This window comes from Mesoplodon mirus (assembly GCF_964341445.2).
Source record: "Mesoplodon mirus genome assembly, chromosome: 3".
NCBI lineage: Eukaryota > Metazoa > Chordata > Mammalia > Artiodactyla > Ziphiidae > Mesoplodon > Mesoplodon mirus.
Window position 1 is genome coordinate 112933938 of NC_138978.1, and position 13952 is coordinate 112947889.

The window sequence follows — 13952 nt, forward strand, 5'->3', positions numbered from 1 at the left end:
TTTGTATATTTATTTTAGAGTTTAAATATCTAACCATCTGACACTTCTTGAAGTTCTTCACTTCCTCCAAACTACTTCATTTAACACATACATTACACTTATCTCTCTACAAACTAGATGAGAGTTTCTAAAAACAACAAATAGACTAGTATGGCATTGTTAGATTAGATACTACGTTTTTTCCTTTTGCAAAAGAAATTGATAGATAACTTAGGAGATAATGTAAAGGTGGATCAGGTTTCCTGTTTATGCTGAGGAGTGTGGGGTGGCCCTTTGACTTAACTGGCTGCTTTCTTTGTGACTGTAGTGTATGGAGAGTCTCCTGAGGGCCAAAGGCCTGGAAATGGAACAGTTGTCTGCCAGCTGTCAAAACCTCCAATGGCTGAAAGAAGAAATGGAAACGAAATTTAGCCATTGGCAGAAGGAGCAAGAAAGTATCATTCAGCAGCTACAGACATCTCTGCATGACAGGAACAAAGAAGTGGAGGCAAGAATTTAGTTAACTTAAGGGCAGTTGGTTTAGTGTTGACATAATCTCAGTCTTGCATTAGGACTCTTGAGGTCCGAGAGGCCGGTGACCCAAGTCTTTAATCCCATCCTGTCTCTGGGCAGGTCACTGGCTTTCACTGGGACTTTTTTATCCTATACCTATAAACTCAAGGGGACAATTATCTTTCTCAAAGAAGTTATGTGAGAATTAATGAGATCTAAAGAATGTACCTACAATACAATAGCTAACCTTTGTTATGGTGCTCATGCTGCGTCAGGCAGTTTTTTAAGAGCTTAATGGATGTCAATTCATTGAATCCTCACAAATCTATGAGGTACATACTATTATTCCTCTTTTACAGACAAGGAAACAGACTTCTGAAGTGAAGCAACTTGTCCAAAGTGACATAGCTAATAAGTGGCAGAGCCCGTGTGCACCCCAGGCAATCTGGCTCCACAGTTTTAACCCCCATGTATTACCTCCAGTGTAGAGCTAGCAGCTGTGTCACCATGCTAATAAATACAGTGCTTGTTATTTTTTTCAGCTGATCATTTCGTGTTCCCCCTATAAAGTCAAACAGGAGTAGATAAATGAGATAAATGAACCGAGTGCCCCTTTATCCACACCTAACATTATTATGTGCCCTGAGCATTATAGGGCAAGGACTTATTTTAGAAAACAATATGTAAGTTGCCATTCTAAGTATTTTTTTCTGTATTGTTAGTGTTCATTCACTGAGCATGTATTGACAGTCTTTTATGTGCCAGGCCTATGCTGGATCTGCGGGAACAAAAATGAATAAAACATCATACTTGCTCTCTCTTCTATGATAGATTCTTTTAAGCCCTTTGATATACAGTAGATGGAATTCTTTCCTCCAAAACTTACACTGTCTCTCCTGTATTAGGATCTTAGTGCAACATTGCTCTGCAAACTTGGACCAGGACAGAGTGAGATAGCTGAGGAGCTGTGCCAGCGTCTACAGCGAAAGGAAAGGATGCTGCAGGACCTTCTAAGTGATCGGAACAAACAAGCGGTGGAATATGAAATGGAGATTCAGGGCCTGCTTCAGTCCATGAGCAGCAGGGAGCAGGAGAGCCAAGTAAGGACTAATGCCCAGTCCAGAAGAGTACCACTTTGTGCGTTTATAGTTCACACTACAGGAAGCATTAGAACTTTATAACGTGTAAAATTTATGTCATTTTTCAGTCCATCCTGTTAGTTCTTTTCCTTCAGCCTATTAACTAGACTACAGTTTTACATCAGTCATCAGAGTATGAAATATTTCTAGAACACTTTGCATTCGGAGGGTGCCTAAATAATACATGTCCCCACTCATTAAATTCATTATGTACATTTTCTTTTCCTTAATGTTCTGATAATTTTGACAGAAAGGAATATAGGATTCTGGAGTGTTTTGATTTTGATTCTAAATTATCAAGACTTGAGTGATATTTTGTTTCTAGCCAGGGTATGGGAAAACTTATACTTTACATATTTTCTCTTAATTCATGTAAAATCTGAGTTATTTTAAGAGAGAGAAAAAAAGTTTGTGTTTTTTCAAAGGCCATGATGAGAATAAACAATCTCATAGTAATATGGCATATAGTAATTTCAAAATAATGGTACACAAATATTTCAAAAGTAAATTCTTAACTTACCCTCCTTTTCACGTATCTTTCTCCTAAAGGCTAGAGAAAGTCTAGTATAGTTGACTTGTGCTGCATTTCAGGGACCAGTCACTCAGAATTCTCCCTAGTCAGTTCTCAGAGGGAACTAGATTCTTATCACTTGCCTATGTTATTTGACAATAATATTCTCTAATGCTTCCTTATATTATGGGATGGTTATATTCCACTCATCCAATTCTTAGGCCCACTGAAGTAAATACACATTTTGTTAGATACATGCTGCCATGTGCTGCAGAAATTGCTTCTAGAATAGACCTAACAAAATCATTGTGAATTATTTAAGTCTTTGGCAAGAGGCTAACAAGTCTTTGAGTTTTCTTTTTCACCCCTTTGTAATTTGAAAGAATTAGCCTTATAACACTTAATATACCGCTGGTAGTAAAATAATGGAATCTAGGAGATGCCTGAAATTACAAAAGATTTTCAACTCAAGAAAAAGTGTAATGATTGTATTCTTCTAGATCTGCTTCTCGAATTTTATATGCAGAAAAATCCCTTGAATAGCTTTTTAAAAACATAGCCTCAAGAATTTGCATTTCTTACAAGCTTCCAGGTGATGGTGATGCTGCTGGTCCACGAGCCACACTTGGAGGAGCAGTGCTAAAAACAGCACTGTTAGAAAAAGAGTACCAAGCCAGATAGATCATGTATGTGGCACAAGATATCTTGTGTATTATTCACTCTGTTTCTTCTCATAATTTCACAGAGATTTGTATTAAGGCAAATTAATAATGTACTGTTACTTCTAAGATGGTTATGTCCAAATCCCTAAAGAGTCTGAATTTTACATACTAAAACTGGAAGGTTATTCTTTTATTTCCCTTTGAAGTTATGACAAGAGCTCAGCTTCTTATTTAAAATAGTAGTAATTCTCCCAGAGACAGTCGATGCTATAATATAGCTAATATATTCATCATCTTATACCTTCTTTTAGTCTTAGTTTATTATTTCTAGATTTTCTGATTAAATGCAGACTTTCTATGTGATAATGGTCATAAAAGAATGTTCTAAATTTTTTCCTTATTGTACCATCATATGTCTTAGAAAACTGTGGGATTTGAAATGAAATAAACTGGGTTTGGTGATTTTGAGGTTCAGATTCTCCTGATCATGTGGTCTGATAAAAATGTTTCTGTGTAATTGATTCATTCAATAAATAGGTCTCAAGTACCTATGAATTGAGTGCCTGCTATGTGCCAGACATTGTTCTGTGTGCTTGGGATTCAGCACTGAACAAAACATAGTACTTGCCCTTAGAAAACTTACATCCAGTTGGGGCAGGGCGGGGGGCTGGGGAGAGAGAGAGAGACAATAAATAGATATATTGATTACTGGTAAGTGCATTGTAAAAAAAAATTAGCATGACCGGGGAATTAGGAGTAGAGATGAGATTGCTGTTTTAGATACGAAATGCAGACTAGGCCAATCTGATAAAGTTGACATTTGGCAAAGACCTTAAGGAAGTGTACCAAACAAATGTTTGGGCAAAGACCATTCAGGCCAAAGGCACATGAGTAAAGAAAGACATATGTTACCCAATTCAAACCAGAATCTTAATACCTTAGCCTGATAGTTCTAGCAGAACAAGTTTAGATTATTTTATCTGTAACAGATGTGTTATATTCCATTTTTCCAGTATTATGCCTATGAGAGACTTTCTTTCCACTCATTGACTATGGTTTTTCCTATAAAATAAAAGCAAGGAAACTATTTCTTAGGGCCCCACTGGCTTTTCTTAAATGGTTGGCTTTTAACAATGACATCAGAACACAAATTTTTTTTTTATTAGAATATCTCTCTAATGTTATGTGTAATTTCCTTACTAGGCTGCTGCAGAAAAGATGGTACAGGCCCTAATGGAAAGAAATTCAGAATTACAGGCACTGCGCCAGTATTTAGGAGGGAAAGATTTCACGATGTCCCAGGCACTCATCTCTAACCAACCAGCTGAAGTTACCTCCGTCAGTCCCCATCTTGGAGAGCAGACTGATCAAGTAAGAACCATAGACTTGTATAGATGTTTATGCCAACTGCATTTTCTTTTTATATCTGAGGCATAAGTATGATAATTTTAATATCAAGTTGTGCGAGAATGTTCCAAGTCCTTGTCATTGTGATCATGGTTCCTGTATCTTCCTAAATCCCCTGACTCTTCTAATTTTTAGGGTTCAGTGCCTATACCCTCCAGAGATGATAGCTCTTCATTGACTGACAAAGGGGATACTAGCATACCCAGGTCTGCGTTAGGTAAGTATCAAATTTCATTTCATTCAGGAACCTCTGTCTTTCCTTCCTGTAACTCTCTGTTAATAGGTTTGGCCAAGACTCTCTTTCTCTTCCTACCATAATGGAAAAAATAAGTTTGGATTCCACCGAAAGGCTGAAGACATGTGTCTTCTAGGGAGAACTGCCCTTGCCTTATTTTGAATTAAAAGTATTGCTCTGGCTACACTATTTGGCTCAGAGAAACTGCATCCTAATTCTCTTTTTCAGTTAGCTTTGCAGGGATTCAAGAATGCGGGAGGCAGTGTTTCCAAACCTGCACAGCAGGACCACGGGGCTGACGCTGTCTCCTGGGTACCTTAAGCAGGCTGAGGCTGCTCACTGTAAATTGACATAACCCACATTACAGTGTTGGGAGGGGTAGGCAGTGCCAAGCTCCCCTCCATCCAAGGGATGGTTATAGACCTTGAACTCCCTAAAAACAACTGAGCAAAGCTCAAATGGGTGCCTTAGAGTCTCTGACTTTCACAGACCAAAAGGTTGGGATCTAGGAAAGCATCAAAGAAACTATTATCCAGTGAGTTCCAAAAATAGGGGCTTATAGTGCTATGATAAGAAATGTTGTGGACTTGGACTTACGATTTTTTTAAATGATTTTAAGAATGTATAAACTTTATGTTATAGTGTAGGGTATTATGGAATTCATAGATAAGTTGTGCAAATAGTCATTTTTTAGTGGGAAACTTTATGCTAGTTAAAGGATGCTGGATTTGTTTAATTTACCCCATATTTACCTTTTTTTAAAAGCATCTTTCCCCAATTTTTTATTTTGCAAATTTCAAGCCTATAGAAAAGTGGCAAAAATAGTACAATGAATACCCATACACAGTTTTATTAAGATTCACCAATTGTTAACATTTTGCTACTTTTGCATTATTTCTTGCATGCACCCACACACAGATATAATGTTTTTTTCTGAACCATTTAAAAATTACTCACAGACATCATTGACACTTTATCCCTAAATACTTCATTATGTACTTCCTAAGAACAAGGGCATTCTCTTCCATAGCTACAATATAATTATCACGCTCAGGAAATTTAGCTTTAATATAGTCCTAGTATCTAATGTACAGTCTATATTCAGAGTTCCCATTGTCCCAATAATATTCTTGATATCTGGTTGTTCTCTTCCCTCAGGGGTCATGCATTGCACCTACTTGTCGTGGTTCTTTTGTCTCTTTTAATCTAGAACAGTTTTCTAGCCTTTTTTGTCTTTTTTGACATTGGCTTTTTTTTTCAATTGAAGTATAGTTGATTCACAATGTTGTGTTAATTTCTGATGTACAGCAAATTGATTCAGTTTTTTATATATATATATTCTTTACCATATTCTTTTACATTATGGATTATTACAGGATATTGAATATAGTTCCCTATGCTGTACAGTGCGACCTTGTTGTTTATCCCTTCTGTATATAATAGTTTGCATCTGCTAACCCCAGCCTCCCAATCCAACCCTCCCCCCGCCACACAACCGCAAGTCTGTTCTCTGACATTGGCATTTTTTAAAACTCTGGGCCAGCTAATGGCCCTCAATTTGGCTCTGATTGTTTCCTCATGGTTAGATTCAAGTTAAACATCTTTGGCAAGAATACTACATAGATGATGTCTTTCTCAGTGCATCACATCAGGAGCACGTGGTATCAGTTTGTGTTATGCTCGGTGATATTAAGTTTAGTTGTTTGGTTAAGGTTGTATCTGCCAGATGTCTCCACTCTAAAGGCTCATTTTCCCCTTTGTAATTAATAAGTGATCTGCCAGCATATGCCTTGAGATGTTGATAGTTCTGCTTTCCCACAGTCATTCACCCAGTGGTTTTAGCATCCTTTGAGCTTGTTTGAACTCACTATTTGGTAGTTTAAAAAAGAGATTTTCTATTCCTAAAATTCCTTCTTTGTTTAGTAGTGTGTATTCTCTTATAAAGAAGAGACGCCCTTTCCCTGTTCTTCCTACTCCATTTGTTTATATCAGTATGGAGTAATGGGTTCTTTTTTTTAAAAAAATCATTTTTTTATCCATTTCTGTCATTATTCCATTTGATAACCAAATTATCCCAGATTTGGCCAGTTGGAGCCCCTTCAAGCTGTTCCTCTGTCCTTTCAGTATTTCCCCATCTGTTTTTGAGCACTTCCATACTTTCTGGCACAATAAGATGTTCTGTGATTTTCTTTTACTTTGCCTACCTCCGCCCTGAAATTATCCATTACTTCAAGGAGCTCTCTGGTTCCTTTTAGTGGGTAATGACATTTATATACTAATATCTGGACATAAGATAGGTTCATAGCTACAGGTATGTCATTTGCTTCTAGGATCTTTTAAGTGAACAGAGCTAAGGATATTTATATGTATATGTGTGAGAGAGAGTGTGTGTGTGTGTGTGTGTATATACACATATATATGTATATATATACACATATATATATATATATGTGTATACACACACACACACACACACACACACACACACATATCTCCATTTGATACTGATTCCTCTAATTCCAGTTAAACAATACAAGTTCTTTCTTTCTGTTATTTCGTATTTGTATCTGCCTTCTCCCAACATTGAGAAACCTGGTTACCTGTAACATCACTATATTTATACATTTGCACAGTACACAAAAATAGTTTCAGAATAGCTACATGAATACCACTATCAACACTAAATCTATTAAATAATGTTTAAAATTTCTTTATAATTCTTTTTATCGGGCTTCCCTGGTGGCGCAGTGGTTGAGAGTCCGCCTGCCGATGCAGGGGACACGGGTTCGTGCCCCGATCCCGGAAGATCCCACATGCCGCGGAGCGGCTGGGCCCGCGAGCCATGGCCGCAGAGCCTGTGTGTCCGGAGCCTGTGCTCCGCAACGGGAGAGGCCACAGCAGTGAGAGGCCCGCGTACAGCAAAAAAAACAAAACAAAACAAACAAACAAAAAAAAATTCTTTTTATCCTTAGAATATTTCCCACCAAGGGTGTAGAGTTAGAATACTGAGTTCAAAAATTATTTGGATTAATTTTTTTTATTATCTTCTGGGTGGTTATCTTATCAATTTATTATTTTGTTTCATTTATTTATGTTAGTATTCAGTGTTTGGCTTTTACTTCCTCATTGTGGAACTAACTTTACACGTTAGTAATAAAACATTAACGTGCTTCAAAGCTCAAAAATATAGAAAAGTGTACTCCGAAGTCCCATCTACTTCCCTGTCCTTTCTCTCCTATTTTTACTCATCCCCTGAAGACAACCAGTTTCATTTCTGAAGTGTCCTTCCTGTGTTTCTTTTTGCAAAAATAAGCAGATTAGTCCTATGTGTATATGTGATGTGTATGTGTATGTTCTTATTTCCCCTTTTCCTAATATAAAACATACTTCACTAGATGTATTCTTCTGTGCCCAGCTTGTTGTACTTAATATCTTGGATATCACTCCATATCAGTTCATAAAGATATTCCTCATTCTTTTTTATGGCTATATATAGTATTTCACTGTGTGGATATACTATGTTTTATTCATTCTTTTATAGGCTTGTAGGTTGATTGTAGTATTTTGCTATTACAAATAATGCTGCAAAGAACAACCTGTGCATATATGTTTTGTTGTTGTTGGGTTGTATCTTAAATTCCTTAGAAACAAGGCAGCAAAGATCACATTATGTTGATACTGATTGTAACTAGCATTTTGTATGCATTTTTAGGAGACTTGGATACAGTTGCAGGGCTGGAAAAAGAACTGAGTAATGCCAAAGAGGAACTTGAGCTCATGGCTAAAAAAGAAAGAGAAAGTCGGGTGAGTTTTCTTGTTAAGCCTAATTTCTTAATTCCTGCTTTTTTCAAAATACTTCATATCTAAAAGAGTAAAATTCTCCAAGTATAGTATCTGGGTCCAAATGCAAGTTGAGCCTTTTTTCTTTCTGGAGAAAAATAGAAATCCCTTTATATACACATTTCTCACCAAGATGCTCTTGTTATTTATATTGGGGATCATTAAAACTTTTTAAGTGCTGAAAAAACACAGCTTTCTCGGCCCATTGCTAACTGGAATAAAATAATTACAAAGGATTTGTGAAAAAATGAAGCGCTATATAATTGCTGCTTAGAATTATGACATTAGATCCATGAAATTAGTTTTAGAAACATGGAACAAGAGAAATTTGAGAAGGACCCACGTTTATCGAGTACTTGTTATATGCAGTGCACTGTACTGGATACTTAAATTAGCACTAATACTTACAGCTCTGCTAAGTAAGTCATATTGGCCCTATTTTATAGATGAAGAAGCTGAAACACTGTTTTAAAACCTGGAGGTGGTGAAGAGTAATATGGCTATAAAATGCGAAAGCTAAGATTTAAACTCAAGTCTTTTGTGACTCAAAACACTTCCTAAGAAGTCATTTCCTGGAGCAGATAATTTTTCCCATTCATATGCCCTATTTCTAGCAATAGAGGTTTCATCAATTGTCTTAGAAGAGGCCTCTCGGCCTTACAGAATCCCTTCCACTTCTTCTTCCCTATACAGCTAGTTGTTTGTACTATGATGTAGAAGAAGCATTAGGTCCACAGTATAGAGTTATAGACTAAAACTGAAAGCCTTTAATGTTACTATGGCCTCTATTTTAGAAGATCAGTCAGTGTCATGGGTTCCTAAATTAAGTTTAGCTGGCTAGTCTGTATAGCTCCTTAGTTTTGTTCTACCTCTTTGTCATAGTTACATCTATAATATAAAACCTGCATTCATATTTGTGATGAAATTATCTTATTGTACCTCTAATTTCTCTTTTCATTACCATATTTCTCCTTACAGAGTTATATGAATCAAGTTTTGAGGATATGAAATTGTGTGGCATTTAAAAAATACCAGTTTAAAAAATCCCCTAGTTCCCCTCCTTTTTCTTGGTTCTGGCCTAGCCATTATCATATCAGATAATTTAGTTTCCACATGCTGTTCCTGTTTATCTCACATATACTCAATTAAGGATAATGTTACTTTTGGTTTTGTCCTGTTTTCAGGATCATAAAATTATAATGACTATAAATGAATATTTTGAAGAAAAATATTTAAAAGAAAAAAATGGGTATTTTGAGTGAGTTATATTTAGCTCTATTGCTAACGTCTGTATGTTCTTAATCAACTACAACTTCTCAATTCAATGCTATGTATTTTCATTATCACATTTCCTCTAATATTAGGTATTTACCAAAGCCATATAGATTTTCCCAGTTTTTTCAACATTCCCCCTACTCCCTTGAGATAATAGTAGTGGTTATGATAATAGTTATGATAATAGTTATCATTCACTGATTGCCTGCTATATGCCATGCACTTTAATACATTTTCTCTATTCTCACATAACCCTGAAAAGTAGATATTATTCCGATTTTACAATTGAAGAATCTGAAGCTCAGTTTAAATTCCTTGTTCAGGAGATTATGCCAAGATTTAAGACCCATGTCTATCTGACTGCAGACCTTTAGCATGCTGCAATAATGTTTTTTCTTTATGTTTTCATGTTTCTTCAATGGTGCAACTACCTCAATATAAAATGGCAGAGGTCTCTGAAGAGAGCCTAATAAAGAGCACCCCTTTTTCCATACCCAAGATCTGAACAAAATGAGAAATGAAACAAAATAGTGGCAGATAGTTTGGTACTTTATCAACTGTATTACTGATAAAGGCTTACATAGAGAATTTAATGCAAGAACCAAGTGGGCCTGCTGGCCAATCCCCAGAATTAGGTAGACTTATCTGCCCAGACAGGCAACGCTGGGCCTCAGCAGACCATTCTGCATGGTGGGGAAGAGCTTGCCTTTGGAGAAGCAGTGGCTTCCTACAGGCAGCTGTCTCCCAAGAAGAGGAAAGGTGGAACTAAGTCAAGCTTGCTTGGTTTATTCTTCCCCAGTCTACTGTTAAATCCCTTTGCCTGCCCAGGGTTGAGTGAGTAAAGGGGTGGAGAGAGGTCAGGAGTTACAGTAACTGAGCTCCTTCAACAAGTAAGGAAATATGAGGAGAAGCATTTCCTCTTAATCTGCTGCAGTAGCCCAGAATCATCAAATACCTTTGTATAGTTATAAACCATCATAAGCCCACACAGTGATTCTATAAGCATTGATGGAGTTAGAAGATACACAAGTAGGACTTCCCTGGTGGTGCAGTGGTTAAGAATCCATCTGCCAATGCAGGGGACACAGGTTTGAGCCCTGGTCCAGGAAGATCCCACATGCCACGGAGCAACTAAGCCCATGTGCCACAACTACTGAGCCTGCTCTCTAGAGTGTGTGAGCCTAACTACTGAGCCCTCATGCCACAACTACTGAAGCCCGCACACCTAGAGCCCATGCTCTGCAACATGAGAAGCCACCACAATGAGAAGCCTGCACACCTCAGCGAAGAGTAGCCCCCGCTCACCACAACTAGAGAAAGTGCGTGCGCAGCAATAAAGACCCAACGCAGCCAAAAATAAATAAGTAAATTTATTAAAGAAAAAAAAAAGATACACAAGTAAAATTTTTATTGCTTATAACTTACGTTTTATATTACTTAAGGAAAAAGGTGCTGCTTCCTTTAGGAAGCTTGATTACACCTTAAACTAGCTGTGTGTCATCCATCTTCACTTATCACAACTACTTTTAAAAAATTATCTCAAAATATTTCCTTAAAATGTTTACTTACAAATAACTTGCCATTACCATGAAGCATATAAGACATAGTCTGGTGGCTTTGAGTCTACTTCCTTGAGTTTACATTCTGGATCTACCACTTACTGGCTGTGATTTTGAACAAGTTCCTTAATTTCTCTCAGCCTCAGTCACCTCATCTGTAAATTGAGGAGTAGAAGAGTAGTTATCCTGTAGGGTTGTTGGGGGGATTCACTCATTCTTTCATTCATCAGCTATATGGGTACCTTCTCTAAGCCAGGGCAAGTGGTGGGGATGAATGGGGAACAAAATCAACAGAGTCTCTGACCCTATGTAATTAATTCCTACTGGGGAGATTCAGACAACAAATAATACAATTACAGATTGTCATAAGCCATATGAGGGAAATAATAGAAAGTAACATGTATGGGACCATTTGAGATAGAATGGCTAGAGAATGCTCTGAGCAGATGCCGTGTAAGCTGGGACTCGAGGATGAGAAGGAGGCAACTCAGGAAGATATTTCAAGCAGAGGGAACAGTGGGTGCAAAGGCTCTGAGTCAAGAGAAAGTCTGGTATTCCTAGAACAGAAAAAGTCCACTGTGCCTAGAAAATCATGAATGAGGTAGAAAATGGTTCATACTGAGGTTGAAAAAGTAGGCAGAAGCCAAGTCATTAGGTTTGTTAAAAGGATTAACTATATACAAAGTATTTTTATATAAGGCCTGGAACACAGTAATAAGCACCTAGTAAATGTTAGCAGCTGTGGAAATTATCATGATTTTTAGTGAAATTTGTCATAATCGAATATTTGGCTGTCATTTTCTGGTGAGGAGAGATGAAAGATACAATATTGAACGTTTAGGGCCTACAGTGTTAACTTTTGAAGGACTTCTTCATAGGTGGTGGTGTGTTCTTCCATCAGGAGGTGTGTAATGTTTGGTGATCTCTTGTGATATTGATGATCGATGCCTCTATTAATTCATTAAGGCTTACAAAAATGGAGATATTCTGTCTTTTTTAAATCTTTTAGCTGAAATACTTATGTGAAGAAAAACATCTATTCTTGCATCTGCTAATGGTAACCCATTTTCTAAAGTAGTATAATAAGCTCATTAATTAAACAAATTTGGTATGTTTTGTAGTGCTAACAGAGATGGAGGATATCATTAAAACCACATTACAACTTCCCATGAAACACCCTTTAGTACTGCACAGTGCAGTTTATTGATCTGATCCAGTAGCGCACTATTCATGTTCTCGTTTCTATTTGCACTACTGGCTGATAGTGATAAGATATGGAAGTGCATTTGCTTCAGTGTTAAAATGTAATTGTGACACATATTGTTTCCTCTACCCACTGACTTCAGGATTTCTTTCTCCACAGATGGAACTCTCCGCCCTCCAGTCCATGATGGCTGTGCAAGAGGAAGAGCTGCAGGTGCAGGCTGCTGATATGGAGTCCCTGACCAGGACAATACAGATTAAAGAAGACCTCATAAAGGTCTTTCAAAGCTTTTTAAAGACTATTGGAAATTATTACAGCCCAGAATACCTGTAGGGCATCTTCAGACAACACTTGGATACATTGAGTCTTCTTATGCACTGTTAGTTTGAGCCTCTTGATATTGCCATATTCTCTCTGGTTGATGTCAGAGTTGCTAAGATTTCATAAAGAAGCTATTGTTACCGTCATACGGCTTATTAATATCCCACTTAAAGTATAGCAGACTATTTCAAGAGATTTGTTGCTTTGTTCCTGTGCTGAATAGTGTTTTTATTACTTATTGGGTTGGCCAAAAAGTTCATCTGGGTTTTTCCATAGGATCTTATGGAAAAACCCAAACTTTTTGGTCAACCCAATATTTTTATTACTATACCTGTTTTTGACTTTTAGGACCTGCAAATGCAGCTGGTTGATCCTGAAGACGTACCAGCTATGGAACGCCTGACCCAAGAAGTCTTACTTCTTCGGGAAAAAGTTGCTTCAGTAGAATCACAGGGTCAGGAAACTTCTGGAAACCGAAGACAACAAGTAAGTTATTGAATTACAAACCTTATTTTTTACTGTGAGATAAACAGTGAACAAGCCGTCAATCTCAATTACTTATGAAGGTGTCTGTCGATGGAATTTCATAGAAAATCTGTGCTCTAAAGTTCCCTGCCTTGGTCGTAGCAGCCACAGATGCTCTCTTCTCACACGTGTAGTTCCTTTGTAACTGCTGCCCCATATGTGACCTCTCTTTAATGCCAAGCTTCTTAAAATGACCTGTTTGCCTGTACTCCTCCCTGTCTCCACTATCATCTCTCTCACTAACTACTCATCTCATTCCAAGCTAGCTTTTAACTCTACCAGTTCACTTAAATAGATCTCTGTGGTTATGCACTATCGTAGCTCATCTTCTTTATAGCACTTATGTAGCTCACAATGACATGTGTCTGTGACTCATGAATGTCTTTTCCCCCCACTATATAGTAAGCTTATCCTTAGAACAGAGTCTGGTACACAGAAGGTGCCCAATAAATGTTTACTGAATGAATGAAGAGTACTAGTAAGTCCTATTGTATGTTTCCCTCTTGCCCTTCCTTGCTTTCTCTCCCACTCCTTCTTGGCCTCTTTCCTGTCCTTCTGGCTTCACTCTCCTCTTTCTTCTTCTTGCTCCCATATTTGAATTCTGCCTGATAGGGTTTTTTTTTTAATTAATTTATTTTATTTTATTTATTTTTGGCTGCATTGGGTCTTCGTTGCTGCACGCGGGCTTTCCCTAGTTGTGGCGAGCGAGGGCTACTCTTTGTTGTGGTGTGCAGGCTTCTCATTGTGGTGGTTTCTCTTGTTGCGGAGCACGGACTCTAGGT

The 13952-nt window shown here is 37.5% G+C and overlaps 1 protein-coding gene across 22 annotated transcripts in view; it reads left to right on the forward strand.

The window, feature by feature from the left end:
* The window catches only part of PDE4DIP (phosphodiesterase 4D interacting protein), a gene marked incomplete at both ends in the record, with an annotated part of 223864 nt that overhangs the window by 137480 nt on the left and 72432 nt on the right, over nt 1-13952 (forward strand). For all 22 annotated transcript variants that reach the window (XM_082614143.1, XM_082614148.1, XM_082614149.1 and 19 more), the window contains 7 exons: nt 308-487; nt 1398-1592; nt 4008-4175; nt 4347-4428; nt 8159-8250; nt 12484-12600; nt 12994-13131. In XM_082614143.1, the coding sequence (XP_082470269.1) occupies nt 308-487; nt 1398-1592; nt 4008-4175; nt 4347-4428; nt 8159-8250; nt 12484-12600; nt 12994-13131 (972 nt within the window). The remainder of the gene's footprint in view (nt 1-307; nt 488-1397; nt 1593-4007; nt 4176-4346; nt 4429-8158; nt 8251-12483; nt 12601-12993; nt 13132-13952) is intronic.